Here is a 27,608-nt window from a genome sequence, read left to right on the forward strand (position 1 = left end):
TTGCGATATTGTTGTCACATGCACACTTTGACCAGCCTTTGCCATAAAAGCCTGTAGCTCTTATAAAGTTGCCATTGACCTCTTGGTAGCCTCTCTGATCAGTCTCCTTGCTCAGTCATCCAGTTTGGAGGGACGGTCTGATCTAGGCAGGGTCTTGGTGGTGCCATACATTTTCCACTTCTTAATAATCGTTTTGACCATGCTCCAAGGGATATTCAAGGTCTTTGATATTTTTTTACACCCATCCCCTGATCTGTGCTTTTCAACAACTTTGTCCCGAGTTCTTTTGAAAGCGTCTTGGTGCTCATGATTGCGTCTTTGCTTTAAAATGCACTACCCAGCAGAGGGAACCTACAGGAACTGCTGAATTTGTTCTGAAATCATGTGAAGCACTACAATTTAACACAGGTGGAGGCCACGTAACTTGGTGTGTGATTTTGAAGGTGATTGGTTACACCTGAGCTAATTTAGGATTGCTATTAAAAGGGTGTGGACACTTATCCAACCAAGCTATTTCAGTTTTTGTTTTTAATTAATGTTCTACAAATTTCTAGAATATTTTTTTCACTTGGAAGTTGTGGGGTAGGATGTGTAGATAAATGAAAAAAAAAACTATTTTAATCCATTTTAATTCCAGGCTATAAGGCAACAAAAGCTGAACATTTTGAAAGTGGGTGTAAACTTTCTATAGGCACTGTACCTGCTCAAAGTTTGTTCCGGTTGGTGTACATTTTATATACAGGTCTATTCTCACGTACCTGCTCAAAGTTTGTTCCGGTTAGATATGTGGAATGTCTCTTATTCACATGGTTTGGTGAAAATCCATTCAGGAACAAGATCTTTTTTAATAAGAAAGAAATGTGTATTGATAGGTGATAGAGGAAACTTCTTGTAAAATGAGTTACAGTAAAAAAAAACAAAAAAACTTGCTATTGTACCCTGAGAGGTTACATGAAAAAACATGTTATGCATTTTTTGGGAATGAGTCAGCTTGGTTTTATTTCATAGTTTCTAGCTCTTTTCTTACTTAACTTAGGTGTTTCCAATGCGTACAGAAACAATTACAAATGATTGTTTAACTGCTGCTGAAAATTTGTAACCAGGATATACCGGTGAGATGAAATCAGCTGCGTAAAAAATGCAAATACACATGAGGGGAATGTGCCTGAACTGCTGTGTGAGGAGGTAATCTTGAGATGCCAATTTAGAATACAGAGCAACACTATTGGGAGAATACATATAGTTCCGTCCACTGAACACAGAAGCAATGGCTGCTTTACTCTTTAGACATCAGAGGTGACTAAATGTGTTTTTTCCTTTGAATCAAACAATACCAGGCTGGTTTTCTGGACACTAAAGCAAAGTTTAAAAGGTTACATGAATTATTATTTAAACTGCATTTTCTCAGAAAACATTTTGAAAAATATTGGAGTATAACCATTGACACACCACAGCAATAACAGGACATGGAACTTGAAATTCTGAAACTGTTAAAACTGGTACCATGCTACCAATGGCTCATAACACTGTAGCTGCCTTGTGTTACCCTAAACATTAGTACTGAACAATTGCATTGCTACAACACTGAACGAAAATAAATACAAAACATATTATTTTTGCTCATATCCCATTCAGAACCTGATTTCTGAAAGTCAATAGCAGAGACATTACTTTGGTCTCTCCATATGACGAAAGAATTACAGTGGGTTATTCTTGTCTGCCATCTGCCCAATTAAACCAGAAATAAGGGCACGTTGTGTGAAGGCATGCATTAAAAATAATTTCCAGGCTGTAAATCTGTCATGAGATTGAGATGGAGGTTGAATGATACGCCCCACAGGCAAACAGGATTTATTTACATATTCAAGTTCAAGTCAACACACTGAACAGCTAACATGACACTACCAGCAATGGCAGCGCATGGAGCACATATAACAATGTTAAAAAACTTTGGTAGGATCTACAATCTCTGAACTAATCTTTTCTGTTCAATAATAAACTAACGTTGGTGAAGAGCTTGATCATGACGGATAAACTGTTAAGGCATATATGTGACAGGCGGATACACAAGGGATTACTGTAGATTACTTTAGCTCTAGAACATTTAATTGAACAGTGAAATGTACTTATGTGATGCATGTGAAGTATATGTGGGTCATTCTGTGTCAAATCAACCTGTGCTACAACCACAAAATATGTTGTTTTAATTAAATATGTGATCAGAATAATAATATGCAAAATGTCATCTTAAAATGCTTTATATTTTATATTTTAGGATAACAATATATTTTATATTTTACCAATACATTTTGTAAGAACATTCTTTAAATGTTAAAGCTTTGTGAATTTTGCTTTTGTTTTATTTAGCATAGACTAAAGTCAATTTACAAGGTGTTGAAACTGCAAAGGATGGGTTTGGCATGATAAAGAATTAATTCTTCACAATAGTATTTAAAGATGAGTTGTTACACACTGTACATCAACTGTCTTTCTTAGTTGAGTTGTAGTCTCATAGGCATGCAGTAAAAAGCTAGATCAACCACAAGAGCGCAGAAGTGCAAAGTTACTTTCAGTACTGGTCATCATTCATAGGCAGATTGATATGCAGTAACCCCTCCATCTAATATACACACACACACACACACACACACGCCAAAGTGTTGCTAAAATGTCTCTTTTAAGACATACATGCACACATAAATACACAATACCATATATTTCAAACTTCAGAAATATGCCATCATAGATGGGTAGTGCCAATGCTATAGATCATTGATTTAAGCCCCACTATACTGTATTGTATATATTGAACCTTTAAAGAAAACATTCTTTCCTTTAAGAGAAGCAGGACTAGGTTTACCAGAATGTATTGGGTTGTGAGTAGAAAAGCCTGAACTATCCCAGACTGTCCCGCTTAACACTGGGAGTCATATGGTCACCTTATCTCACATGTGAGATCATCCCTTTTGATTAAGTGTAACAATTTCACACACAAGAATGCATACATGTAGAATTACTACATTATCTATCACAGCACACTACATCAAATAGAAAGTGCTGATTTTATATTTGATATTTTGAAAAGTCCACTTTTCTATGGAAGTAAAATAGTTATTAGCAAAACTGAATCAATGATTTAACTTTTGTCTCCTTTTTTTGCTTCACTTACTAATAATACATTACGAGGAAGGATGGTGTAAGTCTAAGCAGCTATTAAAACAACATGAAGAGAAAACGTGAAGTGTGCTGTTAGAGGGGTTGTTAATCTTACAGACAGCTGCATCCTTAAAAATGTGCAGCACAATAAAATATATAGGCTATAACACAGTTCCTTACCCCATATTCAACAACTAACAAAGTGAAATGACAGGGTACATGTATATTTTAAACATGGCACCGCATATTTGTTTCTCAAAACCTATGCAGTACTTAGCTATTGTTTAATTCTGTTGACAAGGTTATTATTATTATTATTTATAAATGTCAATGTATCCAACAATAACAGTATGTTACAATTCCTGCACTGGTAACTCAGAAAAGGGCCCCCTGCGTCCCAGAAATTAATTGGTACAGTATAATTAGAGTGTATACAGAAATGAGCTATCGATTCCTGCAGAACAAATAAATGTCATTGGATTAGCTTCTCAACATCTGTTATCGCGTCTTACAGTCAGCCGCATCACGCTCCAGAAGGGCACATCAGTACCTTCTTAGATCCAGTCCTGTGTTGAGAGTTTATTCATTTAATTTATTTAGGATGAAGCATATAAAGAAAGTTGATATTCCACTCTTCCTCACTTTAGTGCACGTCTGTCTGGGTAAGTACGTTTTGAAATGATTATTTCACGTAAAGAGAAATACTGCATTCTAATCCTCTATTCAATAAGACTGTTACATAAGGGAGGTCTGTTTTTGTTGCTTATGTTAAATGTTTCATTTTCTTTTCTTTTTAATCACTGCCTGCCTTTCTCTACTCAGCAAGTGAGTCATTTCAGTTTTATACATAAAGATTTGTGTCTGTATTTTGCTAATATGGATAGATTAAAGATATCAAACTCTTTAACAGTTTGATTTATGTTTACATATAAGTTGAAATAATTCAATGCTATTTATGTATTTATAGTAAAATTGGCTTGTTATGATTTAAGTATATAACTTTATTGGACTGTATAACTGAAATTAATAAATTGTAGCTTTATTAGTAATATGGATTTTTCTAAAATAAAAAAGTATATTTTTCTGTGCAAAATAACATTTAAGAATATGACTGATGTGTATGTGTGTGTGTGTGTGTGTGTGTGTGTGTATGTATATATATATATATATATATATATATATATATATATATATATATATATATATATTTTTTTTTTTTTTTCTAGCTGAGGCAGATTATGCCCCCTATTTTTTCAATAATGGGCCCAGTGCTAAGAATGGGAATATGGCATTATTCAGCCTTCCAGAAGACACAGCCATTGGTAAGAATTCACATATAGGCAATGTGGCTTTTTTGTAATGCAATGTAATGCAATGCATATTCTGAGGAAAATATACACACAGCAGCTTAAGTTTATGTAAACAGAGTTAGGATGATGTGGTGGTCACACAACCATCATTGGCAGATGTTAATAAAAACGTGCAATGTGTTTTTAATTGGAATACGTGTACAAATAAAAACATTTTCATTACTGGCATACAATCATATTTAATTGTCAACGTAATAAACAGCTCCATTAAAATGTAATTATGTTTTCTTTTTTTTTCCACAAAAAAATATTAAAAGATTATTTTTTTTTTTTTTTTTTGTGAAGTACAGAACAGTCCAACTTTGAAAGATGTGGAAAACAAAGATATAGAATATTGGGTCCTAGCAGGACCAATCACACCATATAAACAAAAGTTATTTATGCTAAAATTCTAACATTATTCTGTCTAACCCTAAATCACTAAACCTCATGTTAGTTTTAAGTTTAGCATGATAGTGTCAGTCTACTGTTGCATGTACAAACAACATAAATAGCCCTTTCCTAAATGTACTTTAGGGGTTAACATCTTTTAAAATAACATTAAACATTAAAATAAGTGATTGTACATTAAACCCATTTTATTATGTGACAATAAAACTGTATCAGGACAATATTGTCTTGTTCTTACATATATTGTACATGGAACCAGTTGTACACTGTTGCAAAGATTTTATTTTATAATACTTGCTGTAAGTTGTACCTTGTATTTCATAGGCACACAAGTATATATTTTAAATGGAACTGATCCAGAAGGGGATCCAGTGACTTTTGGCCTAGCCTTTGAACCAGGGTTCAAAAATTACTTTAAAGTGGATTCTCAGACTGGAATTGTAACTTTAATAGAAGAACTTGACAGAGAAGTAAGTAAATATACTTGAATATTTGTGAACGCTTTTCCACACCCCCAACATCCTCTACCCCAATTAGCCATTATAAAATGTTTACATTTGCAGATCACAGTTACCTGTTATCCACGTGAAATGAACACACAATCAGATATAAATAACAAATAACAAAATAACAGTTACTGACGAAAATTTGCAAAAAACACCAGGTATACTCTGCTCTATAGCACTATAGAGCATAAAACTTTGAGACCTGCCTATTTCTACCAAGCTTATTTAGGAAATGAGAAAATACCAGAACACTATACAACAAAAAATGCAAGTTCTCTAATTTAAAGATTGCTGTAATATATAAATTACTACATTATTCAACGCTGTCTAGATTTGGTATTCACAATGAACAAGACATGTGAAGATACAGTTAGCATGTTTCCAAACAGCAACATTTCCTAGCATTGCAAAAGGATTTTTTTGTTTCCTCTGGTAGAAGCAAGGTGAGGTGGAAGCTCTCGTCAGTATTTCAGATGGTCTGAATAAGGTAAGTCTTTTTTTTAAAACTTTTTGCCCGCAATCATCCAGTAGTTTTGCACTAGGTATCTACAGTACTGTTTGTACATTTGGTATCATTATAGTAAACTCAAAAAGCTAATGGTGTTGCTGAAAATATTAGACCATGTATCAGAAAATGCAAATCACAGATGACGGACACATACCAATTGTGCCATGTAATCCTCATTTTCAGTATTGACATTTAACATGTTCAAAAAATGAATGGATGATTCATCCCTGGTGGCAAAGCCAGGAGAAAAATTGTCTTGGGATAGATTGAAAAAAGAGTATTGCGAATTTGAATATAAATTCATTATTCAAGCGATAATGGAATAATTAATTACAGCAGCCTTGATGCCAAATCCAGGCTGTTTAACACTTCACAACTGTGAGGTGATTTTTTAACATGACTTCACAGTGTTTCCCATGTACCAAAGCATGTCTCTGTGCTTTAAACCAATTATACAATACATTAATCTTCAATACATTAACAAATAATATTTTTTAGGACTGCTCAGTGTTAAGTCATAAATGTTTTTAGGAGTTTTGCAATCCCCCTACACTATAAATACAATATAAATAAATAATAATAATAAAAAAAAAACTAGCATTGCCAACGTTTTTCATTTTGCAATTAAAAATGTTGATGTGTAACTATATATGTGCAATCACTGTGTTACTGCAGTATAATTAATATTTATTTAAGCCCCTTTCACAATGGCATGATCTACCCAGGTCAGGACCCGATGTCATGCAACACGGGTGTGTGATTTCACACTGCTTTTGATAAAGCAGTGTTGATCTGGGTGACAGACGCAAGGGCACAATGCGTGTATCAGTGCACCGATGGGTGGTCACCCTGTTACGACCCAGGTACACACTACGCGGGAATGTGGTCCGGACCTGGGTAGGCATAACAGTGTGAAAGGGGCTATATATTTTTTTTTTTTTTTTTTTTTTTTACACAGATTAATGGATGGATTCATTTGTGAAAAATCTTTTTGGGAACACTTTACATTGTGTGTCTAAATTTACTACATACGTTTAAGGCCTCTGAACAAGTGTTTTAACAATTCAAAGAGACAGTACAGTTTTTAATTCTCAGATACAGTATAGTTGTATTCTCAGGTCATGGTAAAGCAAATTTAACACCAGAGGGCCAAACAAAAACAACTGATTCAAGACTATTTTATTTCAGGTGGTTGAAAAAGTAAGAATATTAGTGACAGATGCCAATGATGAAAGACCAGAGTTTGGCAACATGTCTTTTATTGTCAATGTCTCTGAGGTAAGTAAGTTGTATTATGTGAAAGGCTTTAATTAGGCACAATTCAGATGAGAGTGACTGAATGAATACCGTATAGGTATCTCATGGTTGTCTTTAGGCACATGCTTTAAGAAAGCTCATAAATATTGTACAACTGTATCAATAATATTGTGTGTTGCTTCAAGCAGAGCTGGTCAAAATAGGTTAAAATATGACCTTGTTTAATTCCAAATATTGGTGTGTGAAAATAATAGTGTTTAAAGACAATAACACTAGTTCTCTTAAACGTAACATTAATAATGCTCTTTCTGATTGCAAGGATACACCGTCAGGAAGAAGTATATTTCAAACTCGGGCAGTGGATCGAGACAATGGTTCTGGAGGAAGTGTCACATATTATCTACACGTATGGGGACTTATTATTTGGCATGCTAACACTTAAATTTGAACATACAAATTCCTTAATACAATTGTGCCTATTAATAATTGAGTACATCAAAGGGATTTATTTCAAACAGTGTTCTTATTCTTCATTTTCAAAACCATGCATGCATAAGCTGTATATATTTATGAAAGCCTCAATCAGGGCATGTAATCGTATTTAACACTTTTGTTTGCTTCTTTCAGAATACCCATAATACCAAATTTGACATTGACAGACACAGTGGAGTGCTTCGCATTAAACCGGGAGCAGCACTAGATTATGAAAAATCAAGAATGCATTTTATTACAGTGGTAGCCAAGGTGAACCAAATATTATTTGTTCTGGAAACATGCCTTTCAATGGAAGTCTATACTAACTACAAAATCAGAGCAGGCACTATCACCTTTGAACTATTTATACATTTGTAAATGGTGTTACGATAGTTTATCACTTATTGTAAAATGCTGCATTTCCTTGAGTGTCTATACATTTACATTAGGAAATTCAGTCTACTCACTATATTTTACTGTACAGTTTACAATTTGAATGCTGTGTGAGTTCTGACCTAATACATATTTATTGTACCTTAGGATGGTGGTGGAGAATTCAAGGGAAAATATCAGGTGCTGTCTTCTTCAGCTACTGTAACAATCAATGTGGTAGATGTTCAGGACACTCCACCTTATTTTGTTGGCGTGCCTTATTATGGATATGTGTATGAGGACACATTATCAGTAAGTATAAAGGTCTTAGACACTCACTGGCATTGATTATTCTATATAAAGCATGGCTTTAAAATGACAAGATCCTTTCTTTTTCCTAGGGATCGGAAGTCTTTACAGTAGTAGCCAATGATGGAGACTATGGAAACCCTAATGCTATCCATTATTCCATCGTCAGTGGTATGGTAATAAATCAATAACCTTACAGTATAATGGCATATTTATGCATCTGTTTAATAACACTGTGTAACAAAAAAAAAAAATCATGTTTTTGTTCCTGGGTAGTAAGTGTTATTTCTTAATTGCTTATGCCTCAAAAGTATAGAACATGGCTATTATTCCCCACAAACTTTGCTTTTGTGACCAGGACAGTGATATTTAAAAATATCACTATTTCCAATGGGAAAATGGACAAATGTGTGTCTTTTCGTTCACATAAAGTCAGAAAAAAACAACATATGGATCCAAATTAACATGTATTTATACTAAAGTAATACAAAGATGACTACAAAAGATTTAGAAGTGAGTAGTTTTTCGAGATTTACAATTATATTGTAAATACAGTATAATTGTAAATCTCGAAAAACTACTCACTTCTAAATCTTTTGTAGTCATCTTTGTATTACTTTAGTATAAATACATGTTAATTTGGATTCATATGTTGTTTTTTTACTTTATGTGAACGAAAAGACACACATTTGCCAATTTTCCCATTGGAAATAGTGATATTTTTAAATATCACTGTCCTGGTCACAAAAGCAAAGTCTGTGGGGAATAATAGCCATTTTCTATACTTTTGAGGCATAAGCAATTAGGAAATAACACTTACTACCCAGGAACAAAAATTGTGTTACATAGTGTAATCAGTACTTTTTTCATGGCTTTGATGTGTGTCCCTTCTTTACGAAGACTGGAAGGGATATAGTATTAATTGGAAAACAAATAAATATTTACATTGAAGAAACAAGACATTGGAACATTGGAAAACAAGAAACATTTAAGAGTAATAATGGCGATCAACCAATTCTAAATCCTGTGTTATTTTCTGATGTTTCTCTTTAACAGGAAGTGATGATTCATTCATTATAAATAACACAAGTGGATCAATAATGGTTCTTGATTATCCGATCCATCTTAAGAAGGTGTTATATGAACTTAAAATCCAGGTAGGTCCAATTAAGTAATGAACTGAGATATACCGTATGTATTTTGTCCTGAGACAATGCAGTTTTAAGCTTTTACACTTGCATAATACAATACATAAAGTATGCTGTATTTGTAGCATCACTGGGGATTAAGCCACTGCACAATTCAACTTTTCGTTGATTGAAATAAAAACATGCTAGAAAAGAAAAGCTATTATCATATTAATTGTAGTTTGATGCATAGTGTGACAATCATTATTAAGAGTTGTTTTATATATATATATATATATATATATATATATGACTATATATATATATATATATATATATATAAATATATATATATATATTATATAGGCTTCTATTTATATATAATATAAATAAGTAAAGGCTTCAGAAGTAAGCCCAGAAGGTGATGTGGTTGCGCATGCATTTTCAACCGTAACCATTCGAGTTGTGGACTTGAACAACCACCCCCCAACGTTCTATGGAGAAAATGGCCCTCAGAGCAAGTTTGAACTAACCATGTATGAACATCCACCTGAGGGAGAGATACTGAGGGGGTTAAAAATAACTGTCAATGACTCTGATCAGGTAAAACAGTTCCAGGCTCCGTTATTAAGAGCTTAGGGTACCATTTGATGAAGAACACAAAGTAAGGAGAAGTTTGAATGATGTTAGCAATGGAACATTGGATAATTCTAGTTGGTTAAAGTTATGTTTACCCAGAGGAAGTTAAAAAAGGACCAACATGCATTTAATCTTAAGATTAGCTGGTAATTACAGCATTTCTCAATTCTAGACTTGAGGAGCAACAAATATTACACTATTACCAACTAATAGATTAAACTTATCCTAATTGACTTCCAAACATGCAAACCATATAAATGCTGTGATGGAAATCGAGATTCTTAATATTACATACTGGCAATCATGACATAAATGATGTACTGCCAATAATATAAAGCTTATATTATAAGTATTGTGCTGTATGTGAAGTATTACTGACATTTTATTAGAACTGCATATGGTCTATTATTTGAGTCATTTTATTATGGTTCAACAATGCTTTTGTTACTGGCTTTAAAATCTAATGTAAAAATGCTCAAGGCTGTTTTTATTTTTACATAAATTGTTGGTACACAGCAATGTTGTTATGCAACCAATTGATTAAATGAAATAGTATAATATAAAATATGAAGGTTTAACTGTTAATTACTGGTTACATGCCACTCAAAAAAACCCCCCAAAAAAACCCTTGTAAAGCCTTATACAAAAGGTATAGTACTAGTATAGTTAATTATAAGTGTATTAGCAGATAATTTATTTTTAATGAATTAACTATCCTTGCATACCCCTGAAATAATGTATTAATGTAGATGATATTAACCCCAGAAATAAATAACATTGCAATTACCTTCTTATCATTCATAATAAGGATTACATACAGTGGGTTTTAAAAGTTGAAAAATTCGGTTATGATTCAATTTGGTTAACGAATGCATAACATGGTCCAGTCAAAAAGGCCTGCATTCCAGTCCGGTTTCTTGCTGCATTTTAAAATCTTTGCTTCCTTTAGCCTCTGAATTATTTTAAACACATCCCGATCCCAACTTCTCACATTCATGAATAATGAAAATGACAAATATAGTAACCTGATATCTTAAGAAACATTGTGTTTGTAAAATATCTGCTGGTTGTTTAAAAAATATCACACGTTAGTAATATGTAATTGGCAACATTTTGAAGCAGCTAAAAAAGGAAAGGCCATGTGAATATTTTTCTATTACAATAACAAATGTCTATTGAATAATTGGACTGCTTCAATAATTGTACTGCTAGTTATACTGTACTGCTAGTTATTGCATTTGTTTCAAAACAGGGCCTTTTGTTAGCATTCATAGTCCTAGAATGAATTATTAACCCTTGTAAGGACACGTTGGAAAACTGACTTCCCTGGTAACCAGGGCTTCAACTGGACCCCGGCAATAAAATAACATATAACTGACAACTGGAGTAAATGAATGAATGACAATGTGTATATTAACACTTTATTTTGCTTTTTCTTAACTTCTAGCCATCGTTTGGTATAATGTGTTGTTTATGCTATGCAAAATGGATAAGACTACCAATACGCACAGTTGTCTCCTACAAGTGAAGGGACCACTGTATTCTGGACTCTGTAGTTTATTCTTGGAACATGTCACAGGCATGTGAGATATCATTGGAAAGCCCAAGCTAAAGCTCCAATCATCCTTTTTAATTTGTGTGTTCTTAGCTCTTTCAGTTTTTGAGTTACAGGCACTTGAACATGCCTACCGATTTGCTGCGTGTCACAGCACTGGAGCTCTGAATGAGGGGGTGGTAGAAAGTACGCATACAGGCTTGCCTGATATCAGTGGAATGTGCAAAGCCTGCTCTTTTAAATGACACTGAAACAGAATTGTTATCTGTTGAAGTGACTGATTAATTGGCAACAAACAAAACTTAGGAGCTGACTCATGTCACATGACTCAAGCCTTAGTTTCGGATTGCTGTAGTTTCGCTGAGGAACGTTCAGGACATATGTGATTGGAAAGCTCTAATTCTGTACTTTCAAATAAACCTTGAACCAGAAAGCTACTATTAAGTGATACTAAAGCACTGTGGATCTGAATAGACCCCAGGTTACCTTATATAGGTTAAGTTTTAAATTGTAATAACTTTTACAAATACCTAAAGGCAATATTTCTGTGTGGTAACATAAAACATTTGTCCCAATAAAACATCTAAATGCATGATATTATCCAGTGTGTTTTATTTACCTAGGGAGCCAATGCTAAATTCAGCCTCAGGCTGGTGGGTCCACGGGGCATCTTCAGAGCTGTCCCACAAACAGTACTGAATGAAGCACAAGTCACAATAATAGTGGAAAATTCTGAAGCTATAGACTATGAGAAGTACCAGTCCTTATCCTTCAAGGTATGAATGAATCAGTGTAATTATCTTTTTTATTTTCATGTGACTGATTTTCTTGTGAGGAATTGTGTACTTGTTTTTGTGTCTCTTAGTTAATGTCCTTTGGAGGCTATGTTGAGACGACCCAACTCATTGTACTTGTTTCTTGGCCTTTATTCCAACCCGTGTGTTGTACAATGGCAGCAAAATATCAACATGTTTTGATTTCCTATGCATATACGTGTTCTGTTTGGGGATTTTAGATGAGTTTAAAACTAAATCAAAAGTTCACACTATCATGAATTATATAAGCCCAGTGAGTTTGTCTTTTTTTTTAACTTTTTTTTTTATAAGTTAACATTGACAAATTCAAATACCATACTTTTCCACTGTTCTAGCTTCTTGCTGTTGAAATCGATACTCCTGAAAAATTCAGTTCAACTGCTGATATTGTTATCCATCTGCTGGATACAAATGACAACATTCCCTGGTTTGCTATAGACTATTACATCGCTAGAATCCCAGAGAATTCACCCGGTGGCTCCAATGTGGTTTCTGTAACAGTGAGTATTATATCACTTGGAATTAGGGCTAGGGTCAGGGTTAGGGTCAGAGTTGGGGTTAGGGTTAACATCTAACATTTGACAACATTACCAGCTAACAGTATCCAAAAGGAATTTGTTAAACGGCTTTCAGTAATCTTCCAGATGTTTTTTGCTTTTATTCTGTTGTATAATAAAAAGTACTTGATCTGTAAATGCTTAACACTTGACGTTAGTGCCAATAATAGCATCAAAACGCATGCTGTTTTCCCTGACATATTTATACTTAATATTACATAGGCCTAAATCAGTGGTTGTTTATTGTTGTAATTTTTATTATATATATATATATATATATATATATATATATATATATATATATATATAGATATAGATAGATAGATATATATATATATATATATATATATATATATATATATATATATATATATATATATATATATATATATAGATATATAGATAGATAGATAGATAGATAGATAGATAGATAGATATAGATATAGATAGATAGATAGATAGATAGATAGATAGATAGATAGATAGATAGATAGATAGATAGATAGATAGATAGATAGATAACAAAGACACCTGGTTACGGACCATTACCTAGAGATCATCAGTCCTTGACTGAGCGACAAAATACAGATTTAAAATGATATTTGAAAAGAAATAGAACCGTTCACCAGGAAGCTTCCCCTTAATATTGATGTATTACCCTGATGAAACCCTTAGCTGAACCTGCACTGGAGCTGAATAGAGTTGGAACCAATATTCAGTGGTGTCTTTCTGTATCACTAATGATCCCAGCATTGTATAGAAGTTTATTACCAGTGTGAATTGGTTAAACCATTGTGATGTAAACCGTGGTACCATTTTACCAAAACTTCAGAACTGTACCCGTGTTGAAGCCACTGTGCTATGTTTGACTAGGACTGAATCACTGTGATTGTAGTGCCACTGCATTGTGATTAATAATGATTTAGTTGGGTTTATAATCTGTATTTTCAATTGCAGGCTTCAGATCCTGATTCTGGGCTGTGGGGTGAGGTCAAATATTCCATCTATGGTCCTGGATCAGATCTGTAAGTAGAATTATCAGCTATAAATTTGAATAAGAGGCTGTTAAATCTTTACAAGGCTACAAGTAAAAAGAAATGTTTACAGCATGTAGGAAAAAAACAATAATGTAGTAACACACTTCCTGACAACATGTAAGCTAATTTTCATTAGTAAATTTCCCTATTTAGAATTGTGACAGCTATATGGGTAGCTTATTGTAAAATACCTTGGCTTTTCATCATATGGTTACTATAGTGTGGTTTCTACAAAACTACAAAAAGCTAGGCAGTTAAACTGTATTTTTAAAGTTTTGTGGCCGAGCTGCACAACCACTGAGATGACTTCTAGAAATTGTACCAGTCTCTTATTGTCACCAGTCCTTGCCTGACAGTGCGAACAGGAGTGAACACAAGCCTACTGGGCCACTATGCCACCAGAAACTTCATAACAGCTTATTAAAAGTCCTGGAGTAAGGCTCTGCTTAATCTTTTAATTGGATGAAGAAAGACGAGCATGGTTGTCTCACACGTAACAGGGCCAATTAACTTGAAATGTGACAGCTGGTGTTAAGAAGATTCTGGAGTTCTGTAACCAAGGAAATATATAGTAATTTATGCACAGCTCACACATCATAGGAGGGATCTAATTATAAATGTGAGAAAATTAGCAGCTAAAAGAAGACGTGTTAGTTCTCACAAGGAAATAGCTGCAAGGAAATCAGAAATTAGAATGAAAGGGTGTCAGAGTAGATGATTTTCTGTGGATAAGATGTCCTTCTCAGCCTAAGGAATGTCAAGCAAACCAGATTAGTTGCATCAACAATAGAATCACACCTATTTGCTTCTTTCCTTCTTATATTATAAACTACTCAGATAAGTGTTCAAGATCAATTTGTGCTACATTAAAAACAAGTAAAAGCCGTTCCATCTTGTTATTATTATTATTATTATTATTATTATTACAGTATTATTATATTGATCACAATTCAGACATTTCTGATACTCATTATATGAGGACTGCCCCAATATATTCATTAAAGGGCATGTACAGTGTGCCTCTTTGCTGTAACCAATTTCCTAATGAGGAGTCTCATTTTGTTTCAGCAATTTCTACATGGAGAAAACACTGATATGTGTAATCTCCCACTACTGTAAAAATGAAATAATTGGACGTATTTTTTTGTACCCTTCTTCTCTTCTAGGTTTCTTATTCATCCATCAACAGGAATCATTTATACCCAGCCATGGGCAACACTAGACGCAGAGCTGAAATCTAAGTACAATTTTTATGTGAAGGCAGAAGATACAGAAGGGAAATATAGCTTGGCTGAGGTCTTTGTAACAGTTCTGGACGTGAATGACCACTCTCCTGAGTTTAATGAAAACATCCTTGAGAAGACTATGATTATTGGGGCACCAGTACAAGTAGAGGTGTGGAAGTTCTTTTTCACATTATTACAGAACATAGCAGGCATTCTGTGTATAATGTGTGCCAGAATACTATAACCCAATTATACTGCACATTGTATTTTGTATTTTGAAAATTATGAAGGTTCAAAGGTAGTATTTTAGAGCAAAAGTTCTTCTGTAAATTTAAGAATATAGTGTCCACCCCGTGCATTAGCTGCATGACTGAGCAGCTTTTTATTGTATCTAATAACATACATTTCAGAGTTGCCAGCTGTCCAGGGATAATCTTAAGATTTAACCTCTATTCTGAGGTCCCGTGAGCAACTCTCGATAATGGCAACTGTGAGAGGGAGGGGTACATGATGAAATAAACACAAGTCCCAGTTCACTCACCGATGGTTTGTTTTGTCACTTGCTCTCTCCACGGTGTCCCTGTCTTTCACAATCCTGTAGTCGGATCTTGGTTTAGAATCAGTCGGGGAAAACATAACACCACCGTCAGCTCTCTCTGTATTATCATCCAGCACTGCACAAGTCCACACGGTTCCCTTTATGTACCCTAGGCCATGCGTGTGTTGATCCATTAGAGCCAATCGCTGTTCAATTGTGTGTGTGACCTAACCCGGCTTTGATTTTAGAGCAACATGAAATATCTGTGTTTCTAACCTTTCCAAGATGGCTGACTATGGCATGCTCCATCTTGGTGAGGTCGCTTGAGTAGCTCCCTTTAGTGCCTTCACCTGTGGGAAGGCTAGATTTAGCTCCTTTTACCATTCCTCTTCCTTCACCCCCCCTCAGAGTGACACTCAGCAAACCCTTGCTCCCCCCTTTTCTCAAGAAGAAGTCAGCATTAGCGTGAAGCTTACTGGAAAGGAGACGGGTTGCAGGTACCAACGCGTCATCTGGGCATTGTTACCACAGTGAAGGCCCGTTCCACAAGGTAGCATCGGAGGGTATTCACAGCCCACTTAATTGTCAAGCACTGTTTCTCAATGACCACGTAACTTTTTCCTCTGGGCAACAGCTTATGCCGAGTGTTAATTATGTGATGCTCCTTCTCCTCCACATCCTAGGACAGCACCGCCCCCAGACCAACCTCCAATGAGTTAGTCTGCAAGACAAAAGGCTTAGAGAAAGCTGGTCTTATTAATGTAGGGGCCTGGGTCAAGCATTTTTTTAACATATCAAAGGCCCCCTGACAGTCCGTGGTCCATTTTACTTTTTCAGGAGCACTTTTCTTTTTCAAGTCAGTAAGAAGGGCTGCCACCAAAGCAAAGTCAGGAACAAACCGCCTGCAATACCCCGCCAATCCTAACACTGACCTGATCTGATGTGTCATCTTGGGAATGGAGGCTTCCAACAGTGCTTGTACCTTATTTATAATTGGCTTCACTATCCCCCTTCCCAAGACATAACCTAAAACCTAATTCCTTATGGATGCCAGTACTGTTGCCAGCCTCTGTAGGTGCTCCCCCCATGTTGAGCTATAGCACACATGTAATCCTTCTGAGGCTGGAGTATCCTGTCCATAAGTCGTTGAAAGGTCACTGGTGCGCCCTGTAGACCAAAGGGCATTGCTCAAATTTGGAAAAGACCATTAGAGAGGAAAAGGTTGTCTTATCGCAGGAAGTTAGTGTCAATGGTATTTGACAATACTCTTCAGTTAGATAGAGCGTGGATATAAACTGTGCTGATCCCAGCCAATCCAGAAGATCATCTACCCGGGGAATGGAGTATGAGTCGAACTTAGAGTGGGAATTAAACTTTCTAAAATCAACATAGAAGTGTATGGTTCTGTCCAGTTTAGTTACCAGCACTACCGGACTGCACCACTCCCTCCTTGATGACTCAATAAGCTCAGCTCTAGCATAGCCTCCACCTCCCCCTGTACAATATCCCTCTGTCATTCTGGTACCTGACACATTCTTTCTCTCACCCTCACCTCTGGTTTTGTGATTATAGCATGTTCAATTAGATTAGTTCTACCAGGTTTCTTTGAAAAAGCATCAGCAAATTGATTTGTTAACCTTTTGAGATCTCTTTTCTGCCCATAGTCTAGATCCTCCTCCACTGGGATCTATTTGCTGTTCGGTGGACGTACAGGGACCCAAATCAGCCTCCAAAGGGAGAGGGGAGATGAACAATGTCTCTCTCTTTCTGTCTTCATGCTTTTAGTAGATTGATATGATAAATCTGCTTGGCCTGGCCTCGCCCAGGTTGCGGAACTTCATAATTTTTGCGGTTCCAATTTTTTCTGAATCACCACAGTGGGATCCTGTCATTTTATGAATAGTTTACACTCCGATGTGGGGAGAAGCAGTAACACCCAGTTGCCCGGTTGAAATGAAACATTCTGGTTATAATACCCAGTCCAGCCGTGCTTTTTACAGTAGTAACACATTTGATGGTTTGTTTTGTCACTCGCTTTCTCCGCGGTGTCCCCGTCTTTCACAACCATCCACTTGGATCTTGGTTTAGAAATCAGTTGGGGAAAACACAACACCACCATCAGCTCTCTTTGCATTATCATCCAGCACTGCATACATCCAGACCGCCTCCAACCGTCGATCCCTTTGCTAGTACACATGGTTCCTCATAAGTACCCTATGCCACTCCTCTATCAAGCCGTCACAGCAAACCGCTATTCAGTTGTACGTGTGACCTAACCCGGCTTTGATATTAGCACAACCTGAAACACCTGTGTTTCCGACCTTCCCAAGATGTCCACATCAACCTGACCCTATGTTTAAGGCATGCTGCATCTTAGTGAGGTCACACAAGTAGCTCCCTTTAGTGCCTCTACCTGTTGGGAGGATGGATTTCACTCTTTTTACCATCCACCCCTTTTACCATCCTTCACTCTGCCACAGCAACATTTGATATTGAACAGGAAAGCAATGACAAATATAAACCGTTCACAGGTCCAAATCATTTTGCTCTCTCAACATATAAGATCTTTTTTAGGTACATTTTTTTTTTTGCTACAACTTGTTTTATGATTAACTTAATTTAGTCAGTATTTTCTTTGCTTAAGCATTGCACCAGCAAAACAGGAACACAAGCACACTTTCTAATGACTTTCTTCATGTCCCCAGGCAATAGATGACGATGCAGAGGAGCCTAACAACATTGTTGAATACTCCATAATGCAATCAGATCCAGATAATATTTTTGACATAAACATAGACACCGGAGAGATCAAGCTGAAATCTTACATCAAGTCAATGGACATCGTTCAGAACATTACAAAGCAAAAGGATTGCAAGTGGTCGGTGGTGGTCCAGGCTAAAGACAGAGGCTCACCATCCTTCAGCACCACTGCTGTGGTGAAGATCGACATCACAGAGGCGGTAAGATTACATCAAGTGTAGCCCAGATAACACTGCTAGACTCAGATGCTGTAGAGCAAAAATACTACTGCAGTAGTAATAAAACTAAATCAACACTGTGCAAGGAATGCCATTCATTTTGTTTTTTTATGCTACTGAATAGCTAGATTATATGTTGTCCCACTTAGGCCCTCTCTTGCTCTTAAATATTTGCTAAATAATCTAGTGTTTTGGATGTTTTCACCCGTTTAGTTTAAGTAGGACACAAGATACGCAAAGGTACATTAGCATTTGACTGTACATCCTGTGTATTTTTTTTTTTGCTTTTTCAAACATTAACTTTTAGCTAGAGTATTATCAATGGTTTACATAGGCCTTTTTGTTGCCTGTTGAACACTCTTGCCTCCTATAATTATTAGTTATCAGCTCATTCCCTCCTAATTTCCAGACTGAGGTCTGAACTAAATCCAAGTTTGATTTCAATCAGACCCCAGTCAAATTAAGTTGAAAACTTGTATGCATTTTCTCTCGGTAGCATAGTTGCTTTGCTTGTTACGTTTTTTCCATGTTGTGTTATTTACAGATCAAATCACGGGTAAAAACATACTTAACGGGCCTCCAAAAGTATCCTTGGAAAGTGGTTGGGATTTGTATGGCCACAGTCATCTCCAGCATTGCATTAACAATTATCATTTCTACTCTCATGTATTGGAAAGCTGTGAAAAGATCTCAAATCCATCCAAAGGGCAGGATCAGAAGAATTATCCGGAGGCCCTATCCATAATGTTTGCCTTCAGTCCACTTTGTTCATTCATTTGTCCTTAATATGTCATTAAGAGGGTTCTATATTTGTGAAAATAATTACATTTTTCATTTCATTTTGTCTGTAAAAGAGTACAGGAGCACACTTTTTTTGTAAATATAATAAACAGATGGGTTTTCAGTGTACAAAGAGTTCTCGCAATTTCCACTTATGTGTTTAAGTAAATGTGTTTAGGATCCATATTATTTTAGATTTTACATTTGTTTGTTCATATAAATATTTTAGAATTACAATTGTAATTATAGCAACTCATTGAGGTGTACTCATTGTTGTTCTTCTATAGCATCCACCCTCTAAAGCCATTTTATTTTCTGAAAAATTAAACATATTTATATGATCAAATATTAACCCAACACTACATTTTCTTTAATTTAATATAAATAAATAATAATATAGATAGATAGATAGATAGATAGATAGATAGATAGATAGATAGATAGATAGATAGATAGGTTGGTTAATTTTGGTTTACGAAGGGTGTCCAATATTAATATAATATTTTTTTTTTTAAAGCTCTCACAATGTAATTGCATCAAAAAAGAAATACATAATGTCACTGAAAACCTTGCTGGCTATATATTACATACAACCAGATATATAAAATTACATAGGTTTTAAGAAATATGTTAATTATTATTATTGATAGAGAAGATGTGGCAGGTTGGCTGTAGTGGGTGACGTCAGACCAGGTAGTAAAGGTAACATACACAGCAACTGCGGGGTAAATATGAGACGCTACTGCACTCACTGTTTATTAAACAATAATATACTTTAAATAAAAACAAAACAAAAGGGCACATTGGCCAAAGTAAACGAACACTGTAACAGAACACCAAACAAATGAAAACGAGTACTCTTCGGGAAGGTGAGAAGGTAGGTAAGGTTTCTAAGAGAGCAATCGTTATCGTTAAGGGATAGTGGTAAGCAGATTATAATTTCCTGTTCCCCATCATCTCTCTCTCTCTTTCTCTCTCTCTCTCTCTCTCTCTCTCTCTCTCTCTCTCTCTCTCTCTCTCTCTCTCTCTCTCTCTCTCTCTCTCTCTCTGTTCTCTCTTTCAAGTTCAAGTTCCAATGCTTTATTGGCATGACAAGCAGAACAAGTATTGCCAAAGCTTCTTTCACTCTCTCACTCCAGAGATGGTCTCATTCTACACAGGTTTAAATTAGTCTGCGTGACTGTCAGCAAAATAAACAATACAAATGACGCCGACTTTTCAGCAAAACAGGTTTTCTTCCGTCATATATAATACAATAAATCATAATATACAGTGAACAAATATATATAGGGGGCAGGGCTCCTCGTCACACAAGGGCATTTTAATTGTTTCCCTTTTAGTTTAACAGCATCAAAACAGCATAGGTCAACATTAAGCTATCTCTGATGCAAGCCAGACTACTGTGAGATACAGACTTTGTCAAACCTTAAAATTAATAAACCAATCTTGCACACATCAATAAAAATTCAACCTGCATATGCTGTGTAATAGCAAAACAAAGAGAGCTCTTTTGTTCTGTCCAAATTAATAAGTCTTCAAATTACTATTGTGGACAAATGAAGATAAACAGTTTTTTTTGTTTTTGTTTTTTTCAGTCCTATGGACTTGTGATATTTATTCTCTTTATGCTTTTTTACAGACTCAGCTCAAGGGGCCTATGGCAGCCTTTTTATTTCAAAGTAGGGATAATCACATGAAAGCCATAGGCATGCTCGTTGGCGTCAGTTGCGTTATGATACTCATAACAGTCTTGATCTCCACTGCAATCTTCATGCGCAACGAAAACAATAGGATCATGCCTGCCCGGCACATCATTAAAAAGAGACCCAAAGACTATCGCTCAAAGAAGGTCAGGACCAGGTGGTTAAAATTCAAACGCTCCAACAGCCCTTCCAAGAAGCTTGTCACTGAGGATCCGGAGCAGAACAGGGAGTCTCTGAACTGCAACAACAACACGCTGCTGCCACCCCCTCTCCCTTGTGCTCCTGCCTTGCCCCCACTGCCCCTGTATCTGCCCAAACAAAACAAGCCAGAGTGGAGCGTCTCTACAGTGTCAGGGTCTGTGGCATCCAAATCCAAGAGGCAGTCACGCGAAAACAATGGTCCCAGTGTCAGCTCTGCACTGGTGTCTGAGCTCAAGATGAAGCTGGAGAGAAAGATGATGGAGAGCAACATTTCTCGCTATTAATCATAACATATATATTATTTCTCGCTATTAATCATAACATTATAATCCTGCACATGGAGCACTTTGTGTGCAAGTGCAAAGATTTTGCTGATGTTGTCAGTCAAATGCTTTCTTGAAAGGAACTAAAATACAATACGTATATTTATTTATTTTAAGGGCGTTTGCTCTATTTCCTTATTAAGATTAACTGGCCTTATGTTAACACAACACCTTTTCAGGACTGTCTCCAGGGAGACTGATGTTGACTAATGAATTTATTTAAGTTTTCAAAGAGGAAACTCTTGTTTTTTAGTACAGTGTATAATGCACACATTAAGTAATAGTTTGAAAACATGCTAGGCAGCAGTTTCACTGTTGTTAAAAATGATTCAGAACTATGAAAACATTTTTTTTTTTTTTTTTATGAAGGAGGAACAGAGCAATTTTGCATGTCATAAATAAGCATTTAATTGATATGCAAATAACCATTTATTGAAGTGAATTTATATGTTGATAAAAAGATAATAATAATAATAATAATAATAATAATAATAATAATAATAATAATAATAATAATATGCTGTAAGGGTGCTTGTGTTTACTCACTGTTACACTGCTATTGTATGTTTCTATTAATATTCCATATGTATATTAATTAAAACTTATATTGGTAGTTTCATGGTCCATTGATTAAAACTTATATTGGTAGTTTCATGGTCTGATTTAAGACAGAAAAGGCTATTGTTAGGTTTTAGAATATTACTGATATGGTTTAAACACAATGTCTAAAACTAATATTTAAACCAAACTAGAAAACATTATTGCTTCTAAGGATTGCAAGGCTTAATCATGCAATAGCTGTATTCTGTCTCCCAGAATTTATGTATGGCAGTCTGTTTTGTGGAGGTAAAATGTACTGTAACTGTAGCCTTTACACAACAGCATCATCTTCTGGCTCAAACAGGAATATTAACATGCTGCAAGTGAAATGTATTGGTAAGTAGAAGTAAACATGTGAAGCAGTGATGTTTAAAATAACATAAACAGCAAATTAATTAAATACTGAGTCTGTCTAAATATCTGGGCAATGTTTGCTATATTTTTTTTTTCCCCATAAAGAAAATGAGATTGCTGTCCTATGAGGTACAATATCAATCTTGATTTATGATAAACTAGAAAAAAAGTGAATGTTATATAATATATATATATATATATATATATATATATATATATATATATATATATATATATATATATATATATATATATAAACCCGCTATGTCCCTGCCAACAAGCTGATGTCCTCTGACTCTGTCTTACTTGTTATCCCCAAGCAAAAGCGCACCACACTTGGAGAACGCTCATTTAGCTTCATGGCTCAGACTCTCTGGAGCTCTCTCCCAGCTTTGGTTCATGATGCTCCGACCGTAGCTCGCTTTAAATCAACTCTCAAAACCCACCTGTTCTCTTTTGCTTTCCATGCTCCTTAAGTCTGATGTCTCTTATTAGCTGCTGCCACTATTTCACGTATTGTTACTATCATGTATTATGCACTTTCCACTGTATTTATTGTACTATTTAATGTATTATGCACTTTCCACTGTATTGTACTTTTCATGTATTATGCATTTTCCACAGTATTTGGTGTACTATTTATTATGCCACTATCATGTATTATGTACTTTCCACTGTATATCATGTATTATGCATGTCTCTATTTGAAGTATTTTGGATTTTCTTGTATTTATTGCATCTTGTAAAGCACTTTGTGATGGTGTTCCACTATGAAAGGCGCTATATAACATAAAGAATGATTGGTTGATTTTAATCCTATTCAAATATACCACCTCTAATGATCATAGGTCCAATGGTGAAGCTTAAACCAAATTAGTGTGGTCTGTAGCAATATTTAAAAAACAATTAGATTATTAGAAGGCAGGTTATACTATTCCTGCTATTTCATGAAGTGTATTCTGTAAGGTAACAGTAAAATACTGTCATCACAAAGAAAATAAAAATATTTTTTAAAAGTAATAAAATTGTTCAACAAAGTGATAACAAAGCCACATTAGCTATTCTCTAGCCCTGTTGCTGTTTTACAAGTGTTTCACAGCTTTTTTGTGTCTTATGCCAATTCTGTGCATTAATATTATTGTATGTAAAAGAAAACAGTTCAAATTGTTAAATTAGTAGTTTTAAACTGGCTTTAAAGTAAATATAATAAATACTTATATAAGTATGCATATAAGTACATTATACATGCTTATACATTAATTGTCCGAAATAAAGAAATATATAAATAAAACCTTCTGTAATGTTTAATAATGCATTTGGAACAATAGATGATGTTTGAAGAGTGTTCTTATTGGTTGGCATCCAATTTCCTCATCTTTTCATTGGGACTGAAAAAGGACCCAGCTATCCCAGAGAATATGGCAGGATGCTATGGAAGTCTTAGGGAATGTTACATCAGTACTTTATGCTACTAGTAATTAATGAAGTCTTCCAAGAGAGCTGAGCCATAGAATTAACTCGATATTTCTTAAAGTTGTTTTCAGCCAACACATTATTATTATTATTATTATTATTATTATTATTATTATTATTATTATTATTATTTAACTGTAAGTTGTGAGGTGATTCCAATATTGCCCTGAAACAATTATAGATTTAAATCAGTGAAGGGATCGCAATATTGCAATAAATATGGTCATTCTACCATTTAAAAAATATAAAAAAATATAACTAGACTAATATGTATATTATTATTATTTTAAATCTGAATTCTGAGTCATTTACATGCACATTACCTGCTGAATGTATATCAATTTTGTCACAGTATATAGCATAATACTTGCTATATACTGTAAACTTACAGATATTCAGTAATTATAGCAACATTTCCAATATCTTTAGCACATTACCTTCCTGTTCTTTTAATATTTATATGTGTACAATTTTTTTAAAACTTGTAATTAGCTGCATACCCATGTTTCACTGTTTACTGTATGTGGCGTTATTGTTAACAATTGTATACATAGTGAAAATAATGTGTTTATATCATGAGAAGTCTCAGCTGCCATGTAAAACTACAGACTGTAAAATGGGGTATTACATATTCAATCAAAAAACTAAACAAAAAAGGTTGTAACCAGCTTAACACTGACAGGTATCTTTCAGTGTTGTGTTTATTTATATTCATTGTTTTGATAAATAGAATATATGATTATAACTGAACATAGATTTGTGCTTATTTAAAGCAAAATATGTTGGAATGGCAGTAGGTAAAGAATGGAAGATAAGAGTTACACTTATCATAACCAGAATTCCCAACATAGTGCAGCTTGTGAGCAAGCAATCCAGGGTTTGTAATACCAAACAAAATGGTAACGAATACTTTAAATAGATGTAGCTGAAACACATAGGTACTGTCTTGTGACTAATAGTGTTACATTGCATTACCTAGACCCGAACATTGACATTAAAACAGTCATTGTACAACCCGAAAAATAAAACTTACGTTCCATAAATTGATGGTTTAATTCAAGTTGCAAATGACAGCATTTTAAATTAACTAATGTTGTTGTTTTCTCTTTTTTTATTATTATTAATTATTTAGGTCAGATTAATCATTGTCCACATTTTTCTCGAACTTTATCATGACACAAACTGAGAGAATATGTCATGATGTCAGGGTGGTATATATATATATATATATATATATATATATATATATATATATATATATATATATATATATAGAGAGAGAGAGAGAGAGAGAGAGAGAGAGAGAGAGAGAGAGAGAGAGAGAGAGAGAGAGAGAGAGAGAGAGAGAGAGAGATGATGGGGAACAGGAAATTATAACAGGAAATTATAATCTGCTTACCACTATTCCTATTCATGTACATACAATAGTTAATTATATAAGAATCCCCTTTCTGTTGTTTTGAATGGAAAACAAATATGGCATTTGGCAATCATGCAAATACACATCTGTATATGGAATGGTTGAAAGGAAATGGCTTATAATCTTTGGCTTGTATCTCTGTGGTAATCCATTTTTATTCAGGAAGTACGCTTAATAACATGGCTGTTGTAAGCTTTTAATACCATACTATCATGGTAATAGAGAGGGTTTTTTTTCTGAAATTACCCAAAAGTACTCTTCTGGAGTTGAATAACTCATCAAATAACTGCACAGTGAATGCTGTAGCCCTGCCTCAATAAGACTGAACAGGTAGTAAATGCTGTTGCAGTCTCTGGTTTCATTATTTTTGTTTCTGGTATGTCTCATCAGTTAGCAACTAAAAATAGAAACAGTTTATGTATCATGCTTTATTTAAAAAAAAAAAAAAAGTTTGAAATTAATGTATTTTCATTTTTATTTGTTTGGATGAAACAGAATCAAATAATAAAAAGCACTGTGTCCAATTATAAACTGTAGTTTGGTACAGATTATTAAGTATACGTTCATCTCTTACAAAAAGCAAAATAGAATAATATGTTTTTCCATGTTAACATATCAAACATACTGTCTATGTGTCCCCATGGTTTCAGCATTTATTTTTCTACCACTTCTGTACATTCATTCTCCTTCTGACTAGTCTGCATCAGAAACAGCCTGCCTTGTTTCATTTCAAGGGGGCTTTGCAATAAGTGCTGTACTGTCACATTAGGAATACATTTAATTGAGAATACACTAAAGAAGAAAGGCATTGATTTACTTCCATATCTATTAGCTTCCACTAAACCAATTCCTAAGGCTTAACATTCAAATTTAAATCAATGTCTACTTCAAACCTCCTTATTTCTGATGCTTGCTTAATAACTATATAATTGCATTCTTATAAACCAGGGCTTCTCAAACTCGGTCCTGGGGACCCCTTGTAGCTGTTGGTTTTCATTCCAACCGAGCTCTCAGTCACTTAACTCTATACCCTTAATTGAACTGATCATTTGCTTAGTAGGCCTTTTTACTTGTTATCAGCTCTTAAACAGTTGCAGTTGAAGTTACTTATAAAATGTTAATGCTTACTTGAAATCTGCAACTGTTTAGGAGCTGAAAACAAGTAAAAACAACCTGTCAAACATGATGTTACATGGAGAAGAACAAAACCTATTGTTAGGATAATGTAAATGGAGTCCATATTCCTTTTAAAGAAACTCATTGAAAGTATTTGCACTAGGTATTTGACGACAGACTCAGTCTAGCAAAGCTTATTACCCATAATCTCCCATGACGTAATTTTTAACTCTGTAAGACACCCAGAGACACCAGAAGACTCAGGTTAGATAAAATGTAAAATGTATACCAAATGTGACTAGAGATATGGTTATTATATATATATATATACTATATATATATATATATATATATATATATATATATATATATATATATATATATATATATATATATATAGTCGCAAATAACGTTGAATCAGCTAGGCTGGTCAGTAAAATATTGAATCCTTTTGTATGGAGAATCTCAGTAGCTAAGGCTCATGGTTCCTCAACTGATTCAGATTCAGTTGTATTGTGTCTGCCAACAGATGATGATAAACAAACTACAAGTTAGGTGCCTGCTGATATGAAAAACAGTGAGTTTTGGCCCCCGACTGTATTCTGGATGAATGGCATCCCTTCTAAAGTGACCTTGTGTGAGCAGAAAGAAGTGTATAGTAACAATATGTACAGATCCAGAACTATTGTACATGGTGCAGAAGTAACCCTGACACATAAATTAAAACATAATCCTCTTGTTAATTGTGCATGTAATATGTGCCAAAGCAAGTCATCAGTGACTGGGCTCAGACTTTGTCCAGCATGCAGTCATTTGGCTAAACA

At 34.7% G+C, this 27,608-nt stretch overlaps 1 protein-coding gene across 2 annotated transcripts; it reads left to right on the forward strand.

The window, feature by feature from the left end:
• The first annotated feature begins 3,670 nt into the window (after positions 1 to 3,670).
• On the forward strand, positions 3,671 to 22,195 carry cdhr1a (cadherin-related family member 1a). 2 transcript variants are annotated; one of them, XM_041267993.1, is made up of 18 exons: positions 3,671 to 3,818; positions 3,979 to 3,981; positions 4,383 to 4,478; positions 5,241 to 5,386; positions 5,859 to 5,909; positions 7,119 to 7,208; positions 7,507 to 7,593; positions 7,815 to 7,931; positions 8,202 to 8,345; positions 8,435 to 8,513; positions 9,399 to 9,499; positions 9,869 to 10,072; positions 12,287 to 12,439; positions 12,814 to 12,978; positions 13,993 to 14,060; positions 15,239 to 15,467; positions 18,542 to 18,796; positions 21,234 to 22,195. In XM_041267993.1, the coding sequence occupies exons 1-18, from the start codon at positions 3,758 to 3,760 to the stop codon at positions 21,780 to 21,782; spliced, it is 2,598 nt and encodes an 865-aa protein (XP_041123927.1). In that variant the 5' UTR covers positions 3,671 to 3,757; the 3' UTR covers positions 21,783 to 22,195. The 2 variants fall into 2 exon arrangements, with proteins under 2 accessions (XP_041123927.1, XP_041123928.1); XM_041267994.1 differs by lacking the exon at positions 21,234 to 22,195 and adding an exon at positions 19,359 to 19,713.
• Positions 22,196 to 27,608: the final 5,413 nt, after the last annotated feature.

This window comes from Polyodon spathula, chromosome 13, assembly GCF_017654505.1.
Source record: "Polyodon spathula isolate WHYD16114869_AA chromosome 13, ASM1765450v1, whole genome shotgun sequence".
Taxonomy (NCBI): Eukaryota; Metazoa; Chordata; class Actinopteri; order Acipenseriformes; family Polyodontidae; genus Polyodon; species Polyodon spathula.

Excerpts from the sequence above, each read along its gene's own strand:
- cdhr1a (XM_041267993.1), top strand. The coding sequence starts at position 3,758 with ATGAAGCATATAAAGAAAGTTGATATTCCACTCTTCCTCACTTTAGTG. Across the intron at positions 14,061-15,238 it reads TATGGTCCTGGATCAGATCT|GTTTCTTATTCATCCATCAA; the intron begins GTAAGTAGAATT and ends CTTCTCTTCTAG. Across the intron at positions 18,797-21,233 it reads AGATCGACATCACAGAGGCG|ACTCAGCTCAAGGGGCCTAT; the intron begins GTAAGATTACAT and ends GCTTTTTTACAG.